A 21,181-nucleotide genomic window follows, 5' to 3' on the forward strand; every position below is an offset into this window, starting at 1 on the left:
TAACAATTGAGTGGTTGTTAATTTGACAAACTATTGTGTGGAATATTTGAAACTCTCGAAATGACGTTTTCTTTTTAGAAGAATTTATTTTGTTGAATGTCCGGTAAATAAGGTAAAACTTTCTTCTTGAAATAATTTCTAGGTAAAAATTCTGGTTCCTCCAGTTCCTTTTACGAGTGGGGTATGCACCCCATTTTTTACTAGAACCGGTAGAGTTTGTCGAGGAGTTGAGTTGGGCCTTCGTGAGGTCTGGTTGATTGGAGACCTCATTTGTCTGTCCTTCATCTTGGTGGCTGATATTTGTCTCCCCCTCAGATAAATTGGATCTTCTTGCTATGGTGAGTTACACGTGTTTAGCATTTGGTGTGCCTTATTGTATATCGATCTGTGTCTGATTTTTAGAGTTTGTTCGGTGTTGACAAAATGTACTCATAGTACTCCTTTTTAGATTTGCCCTTTTATTCAACTTATTTATAAAACTATATTTTTGTGGTAGTGATAAAATTACGCGAAAACAAGTTTGTCAAGAGAAAAATTAATGTTGTTATTTTTTTGATGTTAACTCACCGGTTTTTAAGGGAAAGTGTCGTAGTAATCCGGAGTTCGACTATGAGGTAAGTAAAATTTAGTTGAAAAATTGTTCCACTTAAAAATTGAACCCAGGTTATCTAAACAATCTACTCTATCCGTCCCAAAATATATATCAGTAAAAGTTGGTCAACAAAAGTGAATGTATTTGGTCCAAATCTTTAACCAAATACATCTAATTTGTTTGACCAAATACATTCACTTTTGTTGACCAACTTTTGACTACTTTAATTTTCAAATAATTATATTTTAGGTAACTATTTTTTACTAATTATATTTTAGGTTACACATATTTTTATCCTTTACTAAAAAACACTTTTCGACAATATTATTCATCTTTTCTTTTTTCGTAAGATCAAATTTTTTCGTCAGCGCTTCGCTTGTCGTCGCTGCTTCACTTGTCTTCGTCACTGCTTCACTTGTGATCGCCGCTTCCTTAGGCTCCGGAATCACTTCTCCATCATCGGTCTCTTCACAATTGTCTTTCAGAATTTTGTTTCGGCTACGTTTGTTTCAGAATCGGTTCATCTAGATAACATTGATTTTATTTTTTATTCTCTTGTATGTTTTAATCACTATTTGTCAATTTAACAATTCAAATAGCAATTACAAGTCTCTCAAGGAATTAAATCGAAGAGACGACGACAAGTGAAGTGGCGGAGACAAGCGAAGCGGCGACGAAAAAATTTGATCTTAAGAAAACATGAATATGTAAGAAAAGATAAATAGGATTTGTGAAAAAAAAAAATTTTAGTAAATGATAAGAATATGTATAACCTAAAATATAATTAATGAAAAGTAGTAACCTAAAGTATAATTATTTGAATATTAAAGTAGTCAAAATAATATTTTGGTAAAAAATTATTTATGTTTGACTTGGACGCATATATGGCTGACAGGCTGAATTTGATTAGTCATGTCAGCATAAAACATATACCCTCAATTTATGTGAGGGTAGAGAAGTAGTCACCTTATTAATATGGATATAATACACATCTTTTTCTGCATTCGTTTGTCATCAAATATGGCAAATGGGTCCACCAATACTTCTTACTAGTACTACATAATCATACATGCATTCAATGATAAAGTAATCAAGTCCAGCATAATCCGGCACAAATCATCATCAATGTATAATCAATCAATAATACTGTAAAAGAAGAATTAGGGTTAAAGAGAAGAAGGGGACAATTAAAAGAAGAATTGTATATGATATTTGAATTAATCTCTTGAACAAGTTTCATATCCCACATTCTTGTTTATTGAGAAGAAAAAAACAAAATAATCTAATATACTAAAATATATATAGTCTGAATATGTGTTAGTGTCAGATCTGATAAAAAAAAAACTGCAGAAATCACATAAAATGGTGTTAATATAAAAAACGGTGTCGATGAAATATTTCTCTTATCTTATGAAAAACAAAACAAGACAATGAAAATGAAAAGAGGAAGCAAGAAATACAAAACCAAATAGTAATGGCCGTCGGTCCCTTCCATCTTTCACTATCCATCTATATCCATATTTTTTTTTGTCTTAAACCAACTATGATTGATGGTAAAATATACATTAAAAATATTAAACATTTGTTTGTGCTAACGTATCCAAATTCTCTTCATTTTTTGAAATTTAGTACTCATCCGATTTTTTTACAAGATACATTTTATTTTTCAAGATTCATTGAATAAATAAGTATTTAGTTCATATTATAGACTAAATACATTAGATACTTAATTGAATCGAAAAATAAATTTTCTTTTACATTAAGCATCGGAGGTAGTATTATTATTTTCCAATAAAAAAAATTGAGATTTTTTCAATAGAGAAAATTGAGATTTCATCATATTGTTGTGTTTATGTGCAAAGCTAGCAAAACCAAAATGAAAGCTACTACAACAATATCACACACAATTAATCTCCAAAAAAAAAAAAACAATTAAATATACCAAACAAAACATTAAATAAATCAAAAACACAAAATTTACCAACTAAATTCCCTTTCAATATTCATAACTCCAAATCTTCATCTATATTTTTTGTTATCCTCTTACAATCAATGAGATCCCAAAAAAGTTCAATCTCAGAAACTAAAATCCAAAAAAAAAAAAACCTTAAACCAACTACTACAATTAATTCATCAATCATATTATCATTACCATCATCAAATGTCAGACCTCAATAAAACCGGTCATCCTAAGAACCGAATTCCTAACTCTGCTCAAATCTCTTCCCTTCAAAGTCCTTCCATTCCCATAACACATCGAATACGTCATTTTCTCAGCTAGCCTCCGCGCCATAATCACGTGCGGTGGCACCATCTCCTCTTCATCTTCGTAGCCATTGTCGAGTCTCTTGAACATCCCTTCTGGGATGTTCATCGGCTTCGACTTCACCACCATCTTCTTCTTCTCAGAAGCCTGATGATGATCAGCTTCAGCTTCAGCTTCAGTTTCCACCTTCTTCATCATCACCAACTCCTTTTCTTCAGCTCCAGATTGAATCTGGTCGGAAAAAACAACCTCGGATTCAAAAAATTCCTCAGCCATTAGCTTGATATGTTTGGTTTGGTGTTGTTTAAGGTTTTGAGATGAATGAAACAGTGAGAGGTTTGGAGGTGAATTTATAGAAAACAGAAAAGGGGGAAAATTAATTAAATTAAAATTAAAATAATTAAACTAATTTTTTATTTTGAGAAATTGTTTATTTTATTATGAGAATGAGTAAATTACTTGTGATTGGTTTGTTTTATTTTTGTTTGTTGTCAGATGGCGTCATCTCTCAATGCGTTGAGTGCGGTCCCTCCTTATGTCCCTTCTTGCCTGCGTGACTTTCATTTCTCATAAAACCACCTCTTTGTTTTTTTCTATGGGTCCCACTTTTTATTTTCAGTAACTCGAAATCGGTTCCCGACTTTGTAAGACATTTTATCGATTATTAGTTTGTTTAATGATTTGATAGTGAGGTTCATAGTTCAATCCTCTGTCACTATAATCAAGAGGGGGCTCAAACCACTTGATGTCAGATTTGACCCGGAACCAGATTAGACGGTTCAATGAACCAAATACCGACGGTGAAATAAAATATATATTGTAAAATTATGGACTAATTTGGTAGTTTGTTATTTTATTTTTGTTAAAATAAATTAGGATTATTATTTTATTATTATTGATGATTATTTTCTTTTCTTTTCTTGTAACTTGACACTATGGTTAATCACATTTTTAATTTGACACTACGTTAGTTTCGTGTTTCTGCGTTTTCCTTATCATTTTTTGGTTTGTAGTTTGTACTTATCCGAAATCTAATCATTATTCTCCCTTCACATTATGTGTGAATATTATAATATGATGATATTTGACACGTTATCTAGTATTTTGTCTAATTAATCATTGAAATCAGGCCAGGTTCAAATGTGCGTGTATTTGAGTAGTTAAGAAAAGTAATGATTACTATTTTTTTGTTACCATAGTAGTACTACTATTACTACTACTATGAAATTATCCTTAACAAATTTTTTATTGGGTCATGCTAACCGGTGTCCCCGGGGCACTGGTTAAGAAAATCAAAAAAAAGAAATTTTAAAATTGAAAATAACACTTTTTAGATTTTCGAGGAGTTGACTACACAAATTTCAATATAATATTACTATATTTGGTTCCTTAAACAATGCCCCGGGGACACTGTTTAGCATTTTCCTTTTTTATTTTGTGTTTTGACTGAAAAATATTTTATTTACTCAAATTAATTGAATATTTATTAATTGAAAACAATATTTTATTTACTCAAATTATATGTATAAAATTAACATAGTAAAAAATAATGTTAATGATTTTATAAACAAACTCATAGCATATAAGTTTTTTTTTTTTACAGTAAGCATATAAGTTAAATAATGTATTTCCTTCTATTTTACTATATGGAAGTAAATTTTTATTTTTTATATTCATTCAAATATAAATGTACCTAACTTATAATGTATCTGGTTTATAATATGAAACATATTAGTAATTGAATGAACTTAAAAAAGAAAATTTGTTTATATATGAAATTAGAGAGTGACAAATTAAATAAAAATAATTGAAATACAGCTCATATATTTTTTTTTTGTCAAATAGCATAGTGACAAGAAATTTCACCCTTAAATTGAATAAGTGAGATGATCGGAGTTAGAACCCCGACCCCCTGATATATACAATATCCCGATCAACTGAGTTAAACTCACGAGACAGACATCTCATATATCTATATCAACATTATTCACAAATTATTCTATTGAACATTTATTAGTTAATGATATGAATTAATTTTGTTTGCTTAAAAAAAATTATTATTTGAATTAATAGTTGTTGATTGAAATTTTTGTTACATAATAGAGCATAATTTTATTTTTATATATATGATGATTGTCTATGACTATAATATGAGTGTAGATTTATTTATTTATTACGTGTACTCTGCAATTGCTTTCATTATTTTTCAAAGAAAATAAATTTTGTTTTACTAAATTATACTTTGTTCTTATTATATTTTTTGGAAAAGCACTTTGTTCTTATTATGAATAGATAGATAGCGAGATAGTAACATATTCGTGAATCTTCTGAACAACTCTTTCTCGTGGCACTTCGTTAACTCATTGGCAACAAAGATCCGTCCAAAATTGTAAGACTTTCGTTTTTTTTACAAGTGCGAATAAAATTATTTTAGTATGTACAATTGAGTTAACTCAGTTGGTAGAGATATTACATATATTACGTGTGTTGGTGTTTAAATCCCGAACACTCATACTTATTCATCTGTAAGATGAAATTTTTAGTCAGTAGATGATGACAACCAATTATATGACGTTTTTAGTAGTAGATTAAAGTAGTTTTTATAGTAAATAAAGACCAAAAGCAAGCACATGTGTAATTTTTTTTTCGGGCTTCGGCCCTCATTATCATAAAAAAAAAGACCAAAAGCAAGCAAATATCGGGAAAAGTGTAGACACAAGGACCAGAAGCAAGAAAAATGGAAAAAACACCAAAAAAGGAAAAAAATGGAATAAAGCAGCGCACCATCGTACCCACGATGAGGTTCAACGTGACGCGATGAGAAGACGGTTAAAATTGAAGAAAATTTGCTGAAATTTTTTACTATCATGGCACGATGGCTTGTCATCGTGGCACGATGATGACTTGAAAAATAAGCATAAAATCCTGAGCAAATCTTCCATCGCACCACGATGGGTGCAATGGATGCGTAGAAAAAGCTCAAACCCTGTGCACTTGCAGAACCACGCCAGTAGACAAAAAAAAACTAGTATTTTGAATCAGCCAATAGAAAAGGTATATATATATATATATATTTAATACAAAAAGGGCCGAAGAAATGGTATATATTTAATTCAGAATTTTTTAAAATTTAAAATTATCAAATATCCGAATTAAAATAAACAAAAGATTATTATTATATTATATAATCTTTTTTTTTTAAGGAATATATTCTTATATTTGAAAAAATGTTTATACTCATAAATGAAAGCAAACCATGTACTTAAGTAGTAATTAACGGTTAAAAGTTGAATTGGTACATGGTGTTGTAAAAAAAAAAAAAACTGGTACATGGTTTATCAACAAAAATAAGAGAACTGGTTCATGGTTATCTACAAAATAATTAATGGTTTTTTTTAGATTTTTTTTTTTAAAAAAGAAACTTAAATTTTTTAAAAATGTTAAATAACACTTCCCTATTTTTTTTTCTTAAATTTTTTTTTATGTTTTTAAAAAATAGTACATAATTAAAGGGACATGAAAATTTTGTCAAAAAAATGGTCATGAAAGAATCATTATAAAATATTTTTCCCACTTAATTTAGTAGTTAAACTATCCCGTGAGCTTAGCTCAGTTGATGGGGATATCACATTTTATATGCAAAGGTTGAAGTTCGAATCCGGATACTTCATTTATCCACTTTAAAAGTGAAATTTTTACCACTAGAAAAAAAAGAGAATAGTTAGATTCATACACAAATATACAGACAGAAATGGAGAATCTCTAATTTAAAATTCAAGTACAAATGATGTATGCACAAAACTATGTATGCACAGTTTTCTTCTGCCAAATGATTCATATCCATAAGATTTTCGTTTTCTTCTGCCAAAACTATGTATGCACAGTTCTTTTATATAACCTGAATTTTAGTTACACGTTTTTCATGTTCAAACAAAACATAATTCAGGGAGAGGGCTTATCCATGATAAAAGTTATTCATTTGTAGATTTTTTTCACACATTAATTATACTTTTTCAACTCCTTATAGATTTTGCTTTAACACTGGCTTGTGACTTGTGATGAGGATTGTTTATGAGAATATTTGTTTTGGACCGGATTCTCACGAAACAATTTATTTGGCAACTAAAAATTCTAAGCTTTTACGTTCTTAAACATCTAAGAATATTTTTAGAAATATTATTTCATATTACTTTTTTTTTATAAGCATTTCATATCACTTGTAGTTTATTTATTTAATTCTTGAACGGTTCAATGATTAAAATTCACCTTTAAAATAAATAAATTGAATATTTTAAGATCGAACTCTGACCTCTATATCATGGACGAACTTCTTTAATAAGACTAGGTGTGACTATAGCCACACCAATCCATCCCAATTTGTTTTTAGGGACAAATTATTTGTCTGTAAAAATACTAACCGTTTTGTTTTACCTTTCTTTTTCCAACAGTTTTCTCTCATCATCGTACACCTCGATTACAAGTCTTACTCTCAATCTTTCCTTGTTTCTCCTCTCACGACGGCGTCATAAATTAGCAACTGCATCTTTGTTCGTCGTTTTCCATTTGACTTCGACGCTAACGATAATTTCACTAGTGTGCCCAAAATTCGTAACGATTCATTGTAAAATTTATATAGTTTCTCGTTTTAAAACATTGAAATATTTTTATAAAGACTAGTAACTGCATTACTGTTAATTTAAAACATTAGGAAGATTTATTGAAATTGAAATATTTTTAGAATTCATTGTAATAACTACATTATTGTTAATTTGAAATAATATGATCTAAGAAGACTTGTAATTGATTGTGATTTTTGATTTTGAAACATTGAAATGGAACTAGCTATGATGTAAATTTAGTTCATTTTTCAACAAATGATAGATTATTTTCTTTCTAAATTTAGTTTTCACGATTATTTTTAGAATAACTTTTTAATAAATTTAATATAATATAGTTCTTGCACCAAAAAGTTTAAAACCACTAATAATTTATGTCTGAATCTGCCTGTACTATATATAATGTAATGTCACTCCTAATTAAACTAAACTCGCATGAATATTTTTTCATGAGTAATATGGAAATTTTTTGCGGGGTCTTTTATTTTCTTTCTACTTGATGATGTTCAGTACTTTTATGATGTAGGTTCTTATTTGTTCGAGACGATGTCAGGTCTGAAAGTGAACTTTAATAAAAGTATACTGGTAGGGGTTCATATTTGATTCTTGGTTGCATGGGAGGCGACTGCTTGCATTGTAAAGTGGGAAATGTGCTTTCCTCTATTTGAGCCTTCCTATTGGTGGTGATATGAGTTTCTGGGAACCGGTGTTGAGTCGTATTCGGAATATATTGTCAGGGTGGAAGAGTCATTTCCTCTCATTTGGTGGTCGTCTGGTACTCCTAAAGTCTGTTTTGACCTCGTTCCCTGTTTATCCTCTTTCTTTCTTCAAAGCTCCCTCATGTATCATTTCTTCTATCGAATCTCTTTTGAATAATTTTTTTTGGGATGAGAGTGAGGACATTAGGAAAACCTCTAGGATCAGTTGGAAAACTATTTGCTTGCGTAAAGAGTATGGAGGGTTGGGGGTGAGACGGTTGAGGGAGTTTAATATTGCTATTTTTAGGGAAATTGTGTTGGAGGATGATGGTGGATATAGAGGGGATGTGTTGTAGGGTGTTGGCGGTCCGTTACGGGACCGAGAAAGGGTGTTTGAGAGTCGGGGGGGGGGGATGTGGATCTTCTTAGTAGAGGGAGATTGTGAGGATTCGTGATGGAGGGCCTAGGTGGAGGGTGGTTTAGGGATAGTGTGCTGAAGAAGGTGGGAGATGGGCTGGAGGCGTTCTTTTCGATTGACACTTGGTTGGATGAGACTCCGTTGTGTGTGAGGTTTTAGCGCTTATTCGATTTAGCGATTAACAAATCGAGTACAATAACTAAAATGTTTTCTTTAGGCTATGTTTGGATTGATGGTACATAACGGAATGGAGCGGAATGGAATAAGATGGAATGGAGCGGAGCGGGATGGAATGGAGCATAAAATGTATTCCATTGTTTGGACATTTTGTATTCCATCCCATACACCCCAAATTGGAGGGGAAGAAAAATAAGAGAAAATGATGGAATGGGATGGAATCCATACCATCACATACCACTCCATTCCATTCATTTTTAAAGAATCCAAACAATGGAACTTCACTTCATACCACCACATACCACTCCATTCCATCTCATACCACCAATCCAAACAAAGCCTTAGGGTGGGAGGCTGGTGGTGAGGCTTGGGTGTGGCGGAGACAATTATGGGTGTGGGAGGAGGAGTTGTTGGGGGAGTGTCATGCTTTACTACATGACTTTCTTTTTCAGGCTCAATCTCCAGAATGACCCCTTGGATGCATATCTCATTTGGCACAAACATGTCCCCTTAAAAGTGTCTATTTTTGCTTGGAGATTGTTACGAAATAGATTGCCAACAAAAGACAACTTGGTGACCCGAGGTATCATTCCTATAGCAGCTCAATCTTGTGTGGCCGGTTGCGGTGGCATGTAATCAGCTCATCACTTATTTTTCTCCTTTAACATCTTTGACTCTCTTTGGTCTTCAGATAGGTCGTGGATTGGCGTATTATTGGCAGATCCTAATCATATGACAACTCATTTTCTACAGTTTATTCATACTTCGGGTGGCTCTCGGGCGTGACGTTTTTTTTCTGCAGCTTATTTGGCTTCTCTGTGCTTGAATTATTTGGAATGAAAGGAATCACATGTTATTCAGAAATGCAGAGAAGTCTGTATCTCAATTGCTGGACAGGGTCAATCTTCATTCATACTAGTGGTTGAAGACAACAAATATTAATCTAGTTTCAAAATGAGTAAAATATTAAGTAAAGGCAAAAACTAATTAACAACCGAAAAAACATTGACTCGATCGACATTGACTCAACCAAAATTTAATCTAGTTTCATTCGTACTGGTGGTTGAAGACAACAACCGGAAAGACATTGACTCGATCGACAGGAATGAGTGAAATATTAAGTAAAGACAAAAGTTAATTAACATGTGTTCTAAGGGCATATGCTAAACAACTTAATATAGAAATATTCTTACCAAAAGTTGTGCATTCAACTTTTCAAAAGTCAAATTATTGTACTATTTTTTAATACAATAATTCTTCTTTTGGGTTTCTCTTAGAAATGAATGAGTATTGGGCCTAACTCATCCTTATAAAACCGGCTTGTAAGGTGATGATTGTCTTTAGTATATAAACACTTAGTCAGACCATTTCTCAACCGATGTGAGACTTTTAACACACCCCCTCACACCCAGCACTATTGGGCTTGATGCGTGGATATAAACGGTAGGTGGCCCGATACCGGAAACTTGATAATAAGTGGCCCAACGAATCGTGGAGAGGCTCTGATATCATCTTAAAAATGAGTATTAGGCCTAACTTATCTTTACAAAACCGACTTATAAAGTGAAAATTATCTCTAATATATAAACACTTAGTCAGACCATCTCTCAACCGATATGAGACTCTTAACATGTACCTTTAGCAAACCCCTCGAAGTAAAATAAGTAACGGTGAATGGAGATGGGTGCGTGTGCCTCAAAGATGGCTAAGATTGAAGCAACGGTGAATGATGTAAAATGCAAGGAATATGCGATCCAGTAATTAAGGTTTTGGGAATGACAATGATTGATTTTGGCTTTGTTTTCCTGTAACTCGGCATTTGTTGCGGCTACACTTTCCAAGGGAATAATCACGAGGGTCCATTCCATTATCTGTCACCCTACGTACCATTATTTCTAATGGCACCTGCCACTAATCACTTGACACTTTTCTGTGGCTTTTCATCATGTTTTTTATACTTTACCAAAAACTTTCTACTCATGTTTTTTTTATGGGTTATGCTAACTAGTGTCCCGGACACTAATTAAGGAACTAAAAGGGAAAGAAAAGAAAAAAATTGCATTGAAAATACAAAAATTTAAATTTTTAAGTTGTTGATTTCACAAGTTTCAAGATAATATTACTATTTTTAGTTACCTTAACCAGTGTTCCGGGACACCGGTTAACATTTTCCTTTTTTTATATAGAGATGACTAAGGTGGATTCTATATATTCAAAAATCATAGTACATTGATCTATATTTATTAATTCAATCTGATTTATTAGCTAATATTCTCAATTTCGCACATATTAAGGAGTCCTAGTTTTATGTGAAAAATAAGTTACTTGGACAAAAATAACCTCATTACCAAATCACATTAAATGCATAAAAATTGAAAAGACACTCATTGTTTACTATCCCCAATGTTAGTTGAATTTAAAAGAAAGAGTATTAGAGCATTTATAATGGAGCACTCCAATTTTGAGTACTTAAATGAGTCTCACATGAACACATCACTAATTTATTATTTTTTCATAATAGTACCTAATAGGTACTCAACCCCTCAAATGGAACACTTCTTAAAAAGTTCTAAAATGGGTCTCATCAATAACCTCACATTATTACAATAACTTATTATTTAATTATCTATTTTATAATATAAATTGATTGAATGATAAAATTACAAAATTAGTATGTACTATTTTTTTAATAATTCGAAAAAATAATTAAAACTCAAAATTTAATTTAAAATAATATTGCCAAATTTTAAGAATTACACAATTAAAAAAAAATTTAAAATAACATTACATAATTTTAAGAATTACACAATTAAAAAATAATTTAAAATAATATTACATAATTTCAAAAATTGTGCTTTTGTGAGGTACCAAAAAAAAATTTGTTTTTTTTTTTATAAATATTCATTAATTCAAATTGAATATATAAAATAAAGTGGGTCCCATGAAAAAATATTTTAATGAAAAATAACATGGGTCCAAGAGGAGAGAGAGTTCTTATTTTAGAAGTGGTACCTAATAGGTACTCAAATTGGTGGTACTCCAATGATAGTACCTAATAAGTACCATAAGTACCTAATAAGTACTACACCATTGGAGATGGTCTTATTGGAAAGATGATATTAAATAAAGTTGAATTTAGTAACTTTTGCTTATATTTAAGAACAATTTTTTGTGTTGACTTTTGCTTATAAATAAGAACGGAGGCAGTAGTTTAATTTTAAGGTTAAATTTGTCATTATCATTTATTATGCTATCTCTCTCCATTTCTTCTTTTAGTATTTTTACACTAAATACAAGTGAATGTAGATAAATGTAGGAATTTTGAATGTAGAGAATCGAAATTCGACTAAGGTGTGTCTTAAACAAAATTATGTATTACTACGTGTTCTTTAATGGTTAGTTCATTTCGTAAAATGGAAAGAAAGTGGAAGAAAAAAATTACGCAAATCAATAAATAAATTTGGATTAAAATTACTCCAAATTAATTTATTGGTTTCCATCGTACAAACGGATCCTAAATTTGACATATACGTATATTTGGAATATGAATCTAGTAATTTTTTTTTTGAAGAAAGTATACCATATTACATTTTAGTACATTTTAGTATTTTATTTTTTTGAAGAAAGTACTATATTATACTACTTTTTTATTATCAACAAAAATAAAAGGAATTAATAGTAGTACTAGTATATCTGTCATCATAAAAGAAAAAGTACTACTTGTACTATTACTATCTGTCACTATATTTGCTTTTTAATTATTCGTTCACAGATAAGTGCACACGTGCCCCAGAGGTACTAAATTCAGAGCTACGTTGCCGTGCAAGTCTATTGTATTTTGACTAAAGCTCTTTAATTTATTTATCTTTCTTTCAAATCTTTGTTTTCAATTTTCATGTTTATATTGTACTAGTACTAGTGTAAGACCCGTGCGGATGCACGGGTTTAATTAAAATATTTAATTAATACATAATCTAACAATTATTTTCAACCATAAATAGTAAAAATTATAAAGGATAAATTTTTTATAAATAAATTAAAAATAAAATTTCCCAAAGGTAAGACCAGATTATTAAAACTAATTGATATTTATATTCAAAGTCCGTACTACAGACACATGTTGCATGAGCATAAATAAATAAACTTTCAAATCATTGAAGCTAATGATAAGTTATCAAACATAATGACAATAAATCAGGTTCAATAACTTTGTCGATAAAACACATCAGAGACATGAGATTTATCACAAACAAAGTATTTCATAATATATATTTATCTTGAATGGAGGTCTTGCACATGATCGTAGATATGATGACCAATATATTCTTAATCCTTTAGCTTCTTTTTGAATCACTTTAGCATATTTGAATATTTGATCACAAAGTAATGATACAATTATTATCTGCACAGACCAACCCAAATAGATAAATTTCAATTCTAACTATAAGTAAATTACAAACCAATTAATATTCATCATCAGGAATAAGGGCATTCCACGACTTAATAAAATTACATACCATATATTAAAGAAAAATACCAAGACCTAGAAAACCATCAACAATTAATCATTAATATCAATCAAACGATACCGCGTCTACGATAATCATCGCAATCTTCACAATCTGCCAGATCTATTTCAACGACCTCAATATAAAAAACAATCTTAAATTCTTTCTCTCCAAATTGTTGTCCCATTGAAATGCAATTTTCAACAATATAGGGTTCAATATAATTAGCTAAATCCTTGCTAATGGGTAAATTGGCCAACCTTCGAGATAAAATGAAAGATAAAATAGAGAGATAGAAAAGAGGAATCTTGAAACTGTATTTATAGATAGGAGATACAATAAAATCACTTTCGGTTGGTATAGGTTGAAGTCCAGCCAAAGGCTGAACAAAAAGCTTATAGAATCCTTGTACATGAAGTTCTATTGTTATTGCTTTTTCATCGGAACTATTTGCAGACACTTTAGTAGTTTCTGCACTAATTGTGTGGTTATAGATTTTGCTAGGAATTTTAAGTTTCCATAGATCTAACATTTGGAGTGGAGTAAGGTTTGTGGGATTATTTGAGGAAGAAGACATTGAAATGGAGTAAGGTTTGTGGAGTAAGGTTTGCACACGTTACCTTGGTGTGAATAATCTCATCTATGAATATATGATTCTACACAATGACATAAGAAACAAATAACTTGATACACAATGACCATTAATCGATGAAAATTACAAAATTTGTAAGGTTCTTCAAATCAAAATTACCTATTAGGTAATCATAGTTAACAGAGTAGCTAGCCACTTCAGCAAGATCGGTGAAAGAAAATCCCAAAATAGGAATATCAGAACTCGCAAAATTCTGAACTTTGGTATTCGATCGAAAAATCAATTTGTAAGGTGCAGAGTTGTACGATAAAATCCAACGACTGGAACAACATCAAAGTTTGATAGCTTATAAACTTCCCCTTCCTTTAATTTATTCTGGAATAGGTAAACCAATTCTTTCCTTATCAAGGCATGAATCTTACCTCCCTGTGTATTATTCAAAGTTTCCTTATTTATAGATCAACCATCACCAAGAACACGAGAAACATATCAAAACAAAACCAAAAAAAAATAATCATACACAATAATCAATTCTATGAATTAGCAAACAAACCAAATATTACGAACAAACCTTCTCATCTATCAGCACCATTTCCATAGAGTTCAACTCATTAGGCTTCATAAAAGAAGAAATTGCCCACATACGGAGGACACGAACTTTGAACTTCCATGAATTATGCCCAGGAAGAACATCGCACAACATGTCAAATTGGGTTGCCATTTCGAAATCGAATTGGATGACTGATTCAGCCTCAAATGCAATGGAAGAAGAAAAGAAATTATGGATATTTATAAGTGAGAATCACAAACAATAACACACTGTTGAGAATAGTCTTATTCAAATGATTATAGAGAAAAGAAGAATCAGAATATATTCTTACCCAATTGCTAGAAACAAAGCCGCATAGTATTCCCATAATCAGAATCAATTTACGCGCGCAAAGCTTTTGAAAAACGAATCTAAAACACCCTATTAAGCTGGAACAATCGCACATGATAAGCTGGCAGTGTTTCTGTGAGCATGTTGGTGTGAAAGCTCCTGGAACGGCGAAGAGAACGGCTTTTTTGCCTTTTGTTAGGTCGGAAACTGTTATGGTTTGGACTTCGCCGGCGGGGTCGAGGTATGAGAAGGTGGATTCGGGAAGTTTGTCGCCGACGGAGATGGTGGCGGAGATTTTGGATGAAGTGGAAAATTGGAGAGGTTTTGGGTTGAAACGGTTGAGTTTGAGGGGGAGGGTAAAATTGGAAGAGAGGGTTTTGGTTTTGGGAGATAAGAGTGATGTGGTGGTGGAAGAAGAGAGGAGTCTAGAGAAAGAGAGAGATGTATCTATTGATGAGAATTTTGAGGTACAATCTAATAGTAAAAACCCTATTTTTTCTAAACAAACAGTGGCCCAATCAAGGAGAGTTCAGTATTTTGAAAACTGGATGATTTTTGGCTGAAATAGTTCTCGACGAATGGGTTTGCATTGTTAATATATAGGATACTACGTAATGACTTGTTCCACCAATGCTAGTTTCCTTACAAAGAAGAGTTAGATATGTGTTTCATTGAGATTTTTTTCTTATAAAGTGACTAGATTTGATCTAAGGATGAGAACTTTTGACAATATACATGTTGTCGTTTGATTCTCACCTTGCTTCATTGTAAACCAAAACAATAGTAATTATAGGATGATTTCAGCCGTCCGATCTATTATTAATTTTTATCGTTCGATCTCTACCGCCAAGATAGTATGGTGATATAGAAACCATATGATGGATAGATTGGTAATTCCAATAAAAAGCGGTACAATTCTTCGCTTTCTTGTTGTTCTCTTCTTGTAATAAACAACAATAGGCTCGTTTCAATATAAATCAAACTTATAATCCAAATTTAAAAATAATTAGAACTTGTTGAAATGATCAACTATTGCCATGTCTATGTGAATTTGATATCTTATTTTTTGATAAAAACCAGTATACTTATTGCTATACTCCTAGACGGGATCGAGAAAAGAAAACCCCCGTTACTAAATCCAGGACTTGCATTTATAATCAACATAAATCTAGTGTTATTTGATTCTTATACCAGCATCCACCAAATTAGTTTCGACCCGTCCACAAATCCTAGCTCAACTGGTAGAAATGTCGAAATTGCTAGTGTCGGACGTCAGAACCGGAGTTCGAATCCCGGTCACTCCACTTTGTGTGTGTGAGTTTTCAATGACTTTACCATTTCGTCTATTAACAAAAAAAAAAACATAGTTCCGACTCCAACCAAAGAGTTGGCTTCTTTTGCTTCTCTTCAATTGATTCGGTTCTTCCTTAGAAAAACCTAAGAAACCCTTATCAGTAGGCTATTCAAACACTTTATATTGTTGTTGCAAAACTGCATTTAGGGACTAGAGTCATGAAAGCACAATAGATATGTATCATCCATGCCTTATATTATGAAAAGAAAAATTATATTAAATTGCATTTAAGGTAACAACTAGCATTCACATTAAAAGAAAATCATGGAAGAAAGTATATCACAATTTGCATAAAAGAGAAGGAGGCAATGTATATTGAAATCAGCGAGTCATCATCATAATTTTTTTTTTTTGCATAACTGAGAACAACATCAAAGATTGACAATCCATAACTGGTATAATTTTTGAGTGCCTGGAGTAAGAAATACGGTCTTTTCAGGAAATATGGGGGTTATATATATCCATCAATGTTACCTTAGTGGAAAATGCATTTTATACCATCCACGTTTTCCATAATGCATTTTCCTCTAAGATCAACGAGGAAACCATCCCTTACAAAACTTATGAAACATTAGGGACCATGAGTGTCATTTAGTAAGTTCATCATGCAAGATCATTTTTAATTGCAGTTGCAAAGATAACCAAGATATTGAGCTCAAATGGTTAATAAACTCTCTCTAGGATGAATCGTTTAGGAGAACCCGAGTTCAATTTCTGGTGAGAACCCGAACTTTGAATTACCAGGGTCCTTTCTCTGAGAACCACAGGGTTAGTAAAAAAAAACAAATTGAATTTAAAGACAAGGGTCACCAAAGCACAATTGATATCCATCCATGCATTATAAATTTATAATTAAAATTCATATGAAATTGTGGCAACAAATAGCTTTTACATTCCGGGACTAGGATCATTAAGTTCATCCAACATTTTTGGGAATAAAGACATTCGAATTCCTAACAAAAATTTAAGGTTCGCTTTGTTTTTTCTTTGAAGGTTCTTGAATAATAAAAAAAAAAAAAAATCAAAAGGCAAAGGATAAATTATATATAAAAAAAGAAAACCAAGACCCCAAGTACAATATGTAAAAGCTGATAGCAGAACAGAATCGATCCAACACATTAATAGATTTTACAATTTCAGTTCCACAGTGATGATATGAGCTCTTCTCCAAAACTGCAATCCCTAATTAACAAGTGACTTTATTGTAAACTTTTCGAGCCCAACCATCGACCATCTCCAGCCAAGACTGCAACACATAGGGATCTCTCGCCGAAGCCAATAGCAGCTCAAAGGCACTAGAAGCAATATCAGCTTCAGACCCGAGCCAATCCGAACTTGGCCTTATGAGATGCAACCAAAGCGCCAGTAAAGGCTAAAGACTGCAACGATTGCACCCAGCCTTGATGTTTCTGAATCCGTTCCAAACCACAGCACTCCACCACAACAATCACCAACGCTAACAAACTGATGCATAACTCAGCCAAACAAAACATCAGAATCGCATCAGAGAATTGACCAAAGCTCACACCGCTTCCATTAAAATCAAAGGGCTGTCATGTAGCGCACATAGATTGAATTCGACGCGCCAAGACAAAGGATCACACCAGATATCCACTTCCAAACAACCAAAACAAAGAATTTAGATATTACGAAGCATCGTTCCCGTTCTTACAAACCTGCATAAACAAAACCGAAGGGCTGTCATGTAGCGCACATAGATTGAATTCGACGCGCCAAGACAAAGGATCACACCAGATATCCACTTCCAAACAACCAAAACAAAGAATTTAGATATTACGAAGCATCGTTCCCGTTCTTACAAACCTGCATAAACAAAACCGAAGGGCTGTCATGTAGCGCACATAGATTGAATTCGACGCGCCAAGACAAAGGATCACACCAGATATCCACTTCCAAACAACCAAAACAAAGAATTTAGATATTACGAAGCATCGTTCCCGTTCTTAAAAACCTGCATAAACAAAATTCACTGCCCGTGTTTTTGTGCCTGCCTGCCTATATGCATGTTTGGTACACCAGTAATCTTGCATAAATACATTAAATGCCTTGTTTGGAAGTTGGAATCAAGATTTTCAACATTTTTAGCAAATGTTTTTTTTTTTTTTTTTTCAACATGTGAATGCAAACACAGTGCATGAATATTAAATCCCACTGGATAATTTGGTATGAAAATAGATATCAATAAACAGTGCTAGCATAACAATTAAGTATTACTTACTGTGGATCCATAAGACAATTAGAAGCAATAAAAAAGGCTCCCTAGGAGGCTAGGACAAATTTTCTAGATCTGATTTTGAAAATCAAACCATGGAGAAATACTTCACCAATTTGGCAGCAACAGAGCTTCCTTTCCCTTGAAGGAAACTGCATTTTTACTTATTCATAGTATTCCACTGTATTTTCCACACAACAGAAGTCACCAGCGCCCAACAAATTTAATGATGGATGTTTTACAATTATTATAGGTACGCATACTGTTCAAGGTTAACTAGTAAGATACTAAGGTTAACTAACATACTGGGCCTAGTAAGATACTCATACTGTTCATCTTAGCAAAACAGCTTTTCCACAGCTGGGCCTAGTAAGATACTCATACTGTTCAAGGTTAACAAACATTTTGTTTCTTAGAATCGACTTACTTATTATACATGTTTTGAAATTGATAGTAGTGTTGCATAATATAACAGAATATATATGACACAAAAAAGGCATACCTGTTGGCTAAATATACAAATGCCTATGATAAATGATTTATGAGTAGTCAGAAAATTCTGCTTTGCAATAGTATAATACTTTGATGCTTTACAATATGGAGTTCAACGAGTGAAAATCGACATCTTTAGTAGCGTTTTGAGATGCTAGACATTGTGTACTTATTCTTACGGTCATGGAATAGCCTTAATACAACTGCTGCAGTTTCTTCTAACGCTTTAGCAGTCACATCTGTTTATATTGGTGGAAAAAAAATTAGAATCCAGCATTAGCTTGAATGTAATATTTTGCAACTTCTTTTGAAATCATCTAAATCACAGTTTGCATTTTAGAAATATGAAATTGGGTATAATTGAAACTCGTTACCAATAACCAGCCAGATAGGGTTCTGTGCAAAGAGCCTTCCTGCGAATTCAAGTTCCCCTCTAATATAATCCATTTCCGAGTAATTAGTCCTTGATCCTGAACTAAATCCCAAAGTTTTAGCCCTTGTTTTTCTAATATCCTGTAAAACACCATGATTTATAGTCAATCCAAAAACCTTCTCTGGATCAACCTGAAAGAGACTCCCATTACAATCGGTACATTGGCGACCTTATACCCTTTATGAGAAAGATAAATAGACAAAGGCATTTTCCCAGTTCAGGAAACCCCAGTAAGAACAATATCAGCCTTGGCAAGATTCTGTGGAGAAGCCCCGTCATCTTGCTTGCTAGTGAACTCAATAGCTTCAATCCTACGAAAGTAATCATCGGAGAGAGGAACACCAGAAGCACCACGAGGAAGACCAGACGGAGACACACCCAAATGAGAAGCAATGTCCTCTGTAATGGGTCCTAGTACATTAGTAGAAAGCACACCCCACAATTTGCAGGCCTTCTCAGCTGTTGAGGATAATGAAGAATCAGCTAATGTATACACAAGTAATGCACCGTCTTTCACTGCTTGCTTTATTATCTCCATTAACCTATCCCCATCATCAATCTAATCAACAACAAACTCAACATAAATACAAATATCAAATCTTACGCATCTACCATTCCCAGACAAACTAACGGATTTAAAAGCCCACTCATTTAACCCAAAACTGAACCCTTTAGATCGAGATTTGAGGATCCTCCAAGATAGAACTTTTGTTTCCTCCACAACTTTTTCCCAGTTGAAACCCACATGTCAGAAAATAATATCGTTCCTAATTTTCCAAATTACATAAACAGCAGTGACCCAAATTACTCCAGCCCTCTCTTGCCAAGGTTCTCCTTAGTAGGGAGTCTATTTTGAAGAAGTCTCCAAACAAAAGTCGACATTTTAGTTGGGATTAAAGGACTCCAAACATCTCTTACCCACTCACACTCCTCCCCCTCTTCTTCTGTCAGCAAGAAATAAGCCTCTTTAAAAATATGTTGGTGTCAAGTAGGATCTTGGGACAAAGCACATTTACTAAATTAATGGTTTTTTTTTGTTTTGTTTTTCTCAAGCAGAAAATTAAATATTCTTGAATAATCAAGAATGAGAAAAATTGGTAAGGTTCTACCATTATCAAATAGAAGATTGAATGTTCTTCACTAATAAAAATGAAAAACAATTTCATTTCTTAGTGACAATTCATAATCCAGATTTGTATTGAGGGTCATGAAAGGACAATAGATATTATCACTTACATCATGAATACAATTTCATTTAGAGTTCATAATGAATAAAGAGTTCATAATGCACTTTACTCCACGATCATTGAGGCATATCCCTTTACAAAATTTATGAAACAGTTATATCCATCAATTCCAACGGTCAGATTTGGGATTACTAGGACCATATACTCCACTCGTTTTTCATGTAATGAAAAAAGGTTCCATCATGATTCACAGTTTTATAGGGCTTGTATACCCTGTTAAATTTTGATATACAAAATTGAAGGTTAACTTTTTCTGGACGCAGAAGATTGAAGATTCTTGAATGATCAAGAATGAGAAAATTGGCATCCCGTCATCCCATCAACATTCCCAACAGGTATAATATATCAATATAAACCAAATAGGGAAAATATGTTGGAACGAAAATACCAATAAGCAGAAAATTGAAGGTTCTTGGGGGCAAAGCTCGTTTTCTCAATTAACATTTTTTTCAAGTAAAAGATAAAATGTTCTTGAATTTATCACGAATTAAAAAATCAGTATCACAACAGGTATCAACCGCAAACCAATATGTTGGAATGAAAATCCAAAAATTACTGCAGTAAACAAAAAAAATCATCTTTCAGAATGTTAGTACCAAACTTAGGCTCAATTAAGGTTTGATTGAATGTTCTTTAATAATCAAGTACGAGTAAAATGAGTAAGGTTCAACCTTT

At 32.4% G+C, this 21,181-nt stretch overlaps 2 protein-coding genes and 1 pseudogene across 2 annotated transcripts; all 3 read right to left on the reverse strand.

The window, feature by feature from the left end:
• Positions 1-2,756: 2,756 nt before the first annotated feature.
• Positions 2,757-3,134, reverse strand: LOC123896359. Its single transcript, XM_045946757.1, has one exon. It carries the CDS (start codon positions 3,132-3,134, stop codon positions 2,757-2,759), a length of 378 nt encoding a protein of 125 aa, XP_045802713.1.
• An 11,012-nt stretch (positions 3,135-14,146) lies between these two features.
• LOC123896360 lies at positions 14,147-15,513 on the reverse strand. The gene is made up of 4 exons (XM_045946758.1): positions 15,504-15,513; positions 14,749-15,245; positions 14,439-14,618; positions 14,147-14,293 (listed from the first exon to the last, which is right to left on the reverse strand). The coding sequence occupies exons 1-4, from the start codon at positions 15,511-15,513 to the stop codon at positions 14,147-14,149; spliced, it is 834 nt and encodes a 277-aa protein (XP_045802714.1).
• Positions 15,514-16,907: 1,394 nt separating this feature from the next.
• Positions 16,908-20,006, reverse strand: LOC123896362 (annotated as a pseudogene).
• Positions 20,007-21,181: the final 1,175 nt, after the last annotated feature.

This window comes from Trifolium pratense, linkage group LG7 (assembly GCF_020283565.1).
Source record: "Trifolium pratense cultivar HEN17-A07 linkage group LG7, ARS_RC_1.1, whole genome shotgun sequence".
Classification (NCBI taxonomy): domain Eukaryota; kingdom Viridiplantae; phylum Streptophyta; class Magnoliopsida; order Fabales; family Fabaceae; genus Trifolium; species Trifolium pratense.